Consider the following 6,653-nt stretch of genomic DNA (forward strand, 5'->3'; position numbering starts at 1 on the left):
GATCTGTGGGGCAGCTTGATCTTTTAGCGCTACATCATCTATTTATAAGTTACAATCAGCATGTACTTCCGGCTATTTATTTTCGTTGTTGTTTTGTCAAAAAATCGATTTTCACTGTTCCAAAAAAAGTCTTCCCACCCAAACCATTTGACCCAGAGAAACCCTCTCGAGGGATGATAGTATGTATCTAGAGGATTGGCGTCCGAGAGAGAAAATTGCATTTTAAATTTATGTCTTAAATTTGAAGGACCTATGAAAGGTCCTTCAAATTTAAGACATAAGTTTATGTTAGAAAATATATTTTTGAATAATAAAAATTAATAAACTAATTTTTATTATTCAAAAATATATTTTCTAACATAAACTCATCAAACAATGAAAAAAGATTGAAAAGGTGATAAAATTCTTAAAATAAGATGAGAAAATACTACTTTTCTTTGTTTGACAAGCTTAAAAATTGATCACAATTCTGAATTTAATTCTAAGTTTTCATTCTTCACATGTGCTTGCTGTTAAGATCAACCAGACAGTTGGTCAAGTGCTCTGCATATTGAGAATGACCAGGAAAACGTTTAAATCTTTGCCAATGGAGCTTAAACTCATGATGTAGTGCCTCTGTCCCTTTTTCACTGAAGATGCCTAGAGAGCATTTCCTTCTGTTGATGAAATGTTAAATGTGGTCAACGACTGTGTGAACTTTCGGTGTTACAGATGGCCCATTGAGAGCAATTTAAGATTCTTTGAAAGTTTGGATTTTTTCAGAATAGTCTTTGTCAAGTTCATTGCCAAAGCATTACTTGACAATAGCATTAAATTTTCGCATTGTCTCAACGTAGTCAAAAACTTGAAATGCGGACTCTCTTTCAGGTAGCTGTTGAAGTAAGTCAATGTTTCTCAGGATCTTTCTGCATTCTGGTCCAGCCAACTGACCACCATGGTATGGCTTAATTTGAATTTGTAGTGCAGAAAGTCACTTTTAAACATTAGTCCAAGAGTCTTTGAGTGACTTAAGCAGATGGTTCACAACTCCTAATAACAGATGGAGCTCCATTGGAGGGATAAGGTCAATAAGGAGAGAATCATCAGGAAGACTGATAATTGGAGAATGAATAGTGTTGTTAAACCTTTTTGCTTTTTTGCTATCACCCCCAGAGGCAACGAAAGCTTTAAAGTTTTTCTTGACAGAACCAAAAGTTCGAGGAATTCCACAGCTTGCAAGATTCTTTGCATCAATGTCACGCAATGTATAAGGATGTGAACTAGCATGTGACTGAATTCCACAAATATTGTTTGCAAGTTTCATGTCACAATATAAGAAGAAACTTATTTGGTACACTTGGACGAGTTCTAAGATTGTTTTCACATTCTCATAGGTTTCTGGAAATTCCTCACAAACAGCAAGTAAAAGCTGCCTTTTGACACTGGAATCTTTTGCAGTTTGATGAGTCAGAAGTCTTCTAATGACATATTGTGGGGTTTGTTGCAAATCAATAACACCCAAACTGACTTTGAGAAAACCTCCTCCCCCATCTATACCCATATTCACAAGGTGATTTTGAGAAATGTTTCTTTTAAGTAGAGTTTTTTCTAAAGAAGAGACTTGGCACTAATGCAATGTGCAACTACTTTTGGTTCTGCTAATTAGCTTTCTGATGAAAACAGAACCTCAGTGTGAGTAAATTCAAATGCAATTTGTCGCCCAAAAGACTGAAAGTTAGTTGCAAAATTTTTTTCTACAATGCGGGTCTGTGACAAATTGTTCAAGTTGAAACCAGTTTCTGCACTCCAGAGTTAGAAAGACCAGTGTTCATTTGTACTTTTGCATAGTCTTCAGCTCCAAGGACTTCGTTTTCTGGAAAGAGGCATTTGGATCATGATGAACCTGCAAAGAAATTACAAAATGTTGTCAAGATTCTCAACTATTATTCAAACCAATTATATTTCTTAATCACATTATTGACATTATTTACCTTGAAAGACTGGAAATGGACTGCATCCTTGTGCTTGTTTGAGACGAATTGTTCCATGTAGAGATGCTTCAGATGAAGAAATGACTGACACAGCAACTGTTTCAGCAGCAAGTCTGTCCTTTGATGTGACTTCAACCAAGTTCTTGCGTAGAGTACTCTTTGTACATACTTAAGCAAAACCATGGCCAATGACTGAAAAGCATTTTCCACATCTTTTCTCTACAGTATTTTGAGCTTTTGTAACCTTGGCTGGTCCTGGGTTGCATGAGTTTTCAAGAAAAGTAGGCTTAGTTTTTCCAGATATTCTTGCAGTTGAGCAAATCTTGCAATCGCAGGTTGAAGTTCTGGTCAGTGTTTTTAGACTGATTGAATTAAAGCTGTGAAGTTATTTAGGCATTTTGTCATGAAAAACTATGTTTTTTGTTTTAAGTAAACACAAATCTAAAAAACGTAACAAATGTAAACAAACATATACATATCTTTTCCCAGAATTTTACGCGACTTTTAGGTTTGTGTTGCGCTAAAAAACTCCGAAGGCTTTGTTTGATTAACTCCAGAAAAAAAATTTAAAAAGATTTTTCGTTTTTTTCTTGTCAGTGAATTTAATTGCATTGTTTTTTAAGTATGTAGAGTTACTTTGACCTAATACAGAAATTTTTTTTAATACAACTGATTTTATTTTCTTTGAACCTTTTCATCAATAGCATAAACTTTAAATGCAGTTTTCTCTCTCGGACGCCAATCAGTGATTTATCAGTGATTTTATTAATCAGTGATTTTGAGTTTAATATTTTTTTGATCCTCTAGGTACACACTATCATCCCTCAAGAGGGTTTCTCTGGGTCAGATGGTTTGTGTGGGAAGCCTTTTTTTGGAACAGTGTTTTACGAATTTTAAAAAATAAAAGTTTGATTTTCACGATAAAAAAAAAAAAAGTTTGATAAACATGAGAATTATTCATATATTTTTATTGCTATGTTAAATATTTGTAAAATATCAACTGCAGTCACTAGGCATTTTATCGACGTATATTTTATGGTATGATTTCGCCGTTGAATGTTATTTATCAGCGATATACAGCCGTTATTACATAATCTATACCTATAGGGGTTCCTTGATCTCTTTTACACGGGGCTGGTTGATCTGAGGATCAAGGTGCCCCATACTAAAATTATGATACATGTATAACTTGTTGTATTTAATTACATTAGAATAACTACTGAAGTGCATTTATTGCACAAAGAAAAAATGTTTCCATATGCTAGATAAGTAAAATTAATAATAAAAGACAAAAAGGTAAATTATTTTATCAAGATATAGTAATAATAGTCGATTTAATTTTGTTGAATTTTTGATAGACATAAATATGTATCAGCTGCCGCTGGATTTGAAACTGTCACTACGAAAGGTTAAACATTTAAATAAGATGATTGCAAACAAGAGTAATTTTTTGTCTTACGTTTTCCATGCTGTTCTCATTGAAGAAAAAGATCGGGTTATTGAGCAGTAGTGCACGCTTGGTATCGGGGTTCGATACCTGTGCGTAGCAGACGCTTGGTCAATTTATTCTGAGCGTCTGTATTTGTAAATAGCAGCTAAAATTTATGTTACTATTTCTCGTTCATTTAGTTTTACATTGTTTTTCTTCATGTTTAGTTAATTAATGCTGACATTTGACTTTCGATTTTGATTTTTCAGTTTTTGCAAACATTTCTTAAAACTTCTGATGAAAAAACTTGTTCACTAAGTTTTAAATGTGAATCTCTTGGCAGAAATTTGAAGAACTGTGTTTTTAATTATGCTTTATTGCAAACTTTTTATTGTACAAAATGAATTACTAAATATTGTGTGGATTAAAACTAGCTTGTTGATTTGATCCTTTGTAGGTGATGTTATAAAGTTGAGTTCTAGCTTACTAAATATTATTTGGACAAAAATTAGCTTGTTGATTTGAGTAAAGAAAAAAATATTCTTTTAAAAATATTAAAAATAGTATTGTTGTCTGCAAGGGTTTTCAAGTAATCAACCATAAACCATAAATATTATTTGGACAAAAATTAGCTTGTTGATTTGAGTAAAGAAAAAAATATTCTTTTAAAAATATTGAAAATAGTATTGTTGTCTGCAAGGGTTTTCAAGTAATTAACCATAAACCATAAAAAGGATGAAGGTGCCCTCATCTCCCCTATTCTACATATCTAATTAAATTATTTCAAATGATTGATGTAAATATTTTGCTTTATTAATTACTAATAAAAAGATCATATTCCATAATCCTATATTTATTTGCATTTTTTCAGAATTTATTGAAAAAAGTATGTATCTTATAACTAAATTTTAAATCAAGAGAACATGTAAATATTAAAAATACCATCATTTTAAAAAGAAAACAAAATGAAAATTTAAGTTATCTCTTATCTGAAACAAGCTTAATACAATCATGTTATTTTTTAGTATTATTTCTCATTTTTTTCTTTTATAAAGTAAAAAAAAGCATTAATGAAAAAAAAAAGTGAGTTGTTAGAAAAAATTAAATGTTTAAATAAAGGCAATATAAGGCAAATGAGGTAGTAATTGCCTATGTACCAGTAGTTGACCATTTAAAAGAAAAATTCTTAAAATAAGCTCTACTCTGGTAAAGTGATTTTAAAAACAGCGGGAAAATACTCTCCTGCCATTTGGCTGTCCCCAGCTAAACGCGGCAATTGTTTGGCAGCTTTGAAAAAGGGTGCCTGAATATCAATGTTAATGTGTTACGCTCTTGTCTAATTTTTTAAGTTTTCTTCCACATTTTGCTAAGGAAACGTCGCAAATAAGTTTAATTTTAAAAGGTAAGTACGCTTTTTTTTAATGTTAGATGATTATATTTTGAAATAGGTATGTTTGATACTAATTAAAAGTTATTTATCGTCTGTTTACAGTCCATCTGTAGTCAGTTATGTTGGTGGTCAAATATTAGATAAGAAAATTTTTAAAAAATTTAGTAATTGACCAGGGTGGTCAAGTACTTAGTATAGTACTTAATAAAACCAAAAAGTTAATTCAGATGACAAGGAGTGTCTCACTGCACTAATAACTGGCAATGCCAACGGCAGTGTTGTAATTCCATTGGTGGTCTACAAATATGAGCGCCTGCCTCCGGTAATAACGCTAAATTTTCCTTTCAATTGGGCACTTGGAAAAAGTGATTCCGGTTGGATGCAGACGAAACTTTCTTTGGAATTCTTGGTAAACTTTTTTCATCCTTTGATTAAAGGAAATAATATAACGCTTCCTGTTATTTTATTTGTTGATGGATATGTTGCCCATTTAAGTCTGCAGACAAGTCAGTTCTGCGACCAAAATGGGATTATTTTGGTGGCTTTATATGCTAATGCTACGCACATTCTACAGCCTATGGATGTTGCAGTGTTTCGCACATAAAAGGGAAATTGAAAGCAACATTTTCATGAGTGGAGCAACAATCACTTAGATGACCCCATCTTGAGGAAAAAAGATTTTGCTAAACTGCTGAAAGAAGTAGTGGATAAGCATGTTACTCATTCTGTACTGGCCAACGGTTTCCGCAAGTGTGGACTCTATCCCTGGGATCCAACCGTACCTAAGGTTGCAGAACATAAAAATGACGTTGCTGTGCAGAATCGTGTGCAGAATGATGACTTACATTCACTTTTGAAATATATTAAGCAAGGATTCCAATTCTTGAATGAGATTATGGGGAAAGACATATTGAAATTATTTGAGCAATCTACAGTTGATTGGGAAGGTGACCCTTCTGACAGATCACTTTTCCTCTTGTGGAAGAAAACTAAGTTAGAACTTAAAAGGCTTAGCACTAAATCTAAACAAACAGCTTTAAATAACAGCACCCCTTTTGAAGAGAGTGAGGACATTGCAGGACCATTGAATGTGTTGTCTCCCATATTTGAAGGCAATGAAGATACTGCAATTGCAGGACCATCACATGTACTGTCTCCCATAGTTGAAGGCAATGAAGATACCGCAAATGCAGGGCAGTCAAACATCCCATCTCCGTTTAAAAAATATATCTTCCGTCTTCCTGTTGACAAGAAAAAGCCACAGAAGAAAAGGCCCAAAGAAAGAATACCCACTATAGTGTCTGGGGAGCTTGGTCAATTGTATTTCCAAAAGAAAATGAACAAGTAGAATGAAATTGAAAGACTGAAACAAGAAAGAGCAGCTGAAAGGGAAAGAAAGAAAGAAAGAAGAGAAAATGGAAAGAGAAAGAGAGGGAAAAAAAGGAAAAGAAAAGTAAGCAAAAATCAAAAAACAGAAACGGTATGAAGAGCCTGATTTAGACTCATCAATTTCCATTCCTGAGCTTAGTGAAGGAGAAGATTCTGCCTGGTATATTGATTTTTCAGATGAAAATACAATTACTCTGGAAAAGGATGACTTTGTAATTGTGAAGAATGAAGGGAGCCATTTTCCAGGGAAGATTGTGCAAGTTGTGGTTGATGGCTATAAGATAGCCACAATTGTTAAGAGTGGCTTTTTTTCATATCGGTGGCCAGTAAAGGAAGATAAGCTTGTATACCTAAGGGAGCAAATACAAAAGAAAATCCGCCATCCAAATTTGTGTTCTCGACGTGGTTCGTACGCTTATTCATCGTTTCATTTTTAATGATGTATTTGTGTTGCTTTGCTTCGAAAATATTCAAA

The 6,653-nt window shown here is 33.2% G+C and overlaps 1 protein-coding gene across 1 annotated transcript; it reads left to right on the forward strand.

Annotated features, from left to right (window-relative positions):
* Nucleotides 1–1,738: 1,738 nt before the first annotated feature.
* Nucleotides 1,739–5,393, forward strand: LOC149880799 (uncharacterized). The gene is made up of 3 exons (XM_090067883.1): nt 1,739–1,744; nt 1,979–2,081; nt 5,017–5,393. Exons 1-3 carry the CDS (start codon nt 1,739–1,741, stop codon nt 5,391–5,393), a joined length of 486 nt encoding a protein of 161 aa, XP_089924009.1.
* Nucleotides 5,394–6,653: the final 1,260 nt, after the last annotated feature.

Source organism: Hydra viridissima, unplaced genomic scaffold, assembly GCF_058129835.1.
Source record: "Hydra viridissima isolate aposymbiotic clone 2 unplaced genomic scaffold, HvirCarnegie_v1 scaffold_12, whole genome shotgun sequence".
Lineage (NCBI taxonomy): Eukaryota > Metazoa > Cnidaria > Hydrozoa > Anthoathecata > Hydridae > Hydra > Hydra viridissima.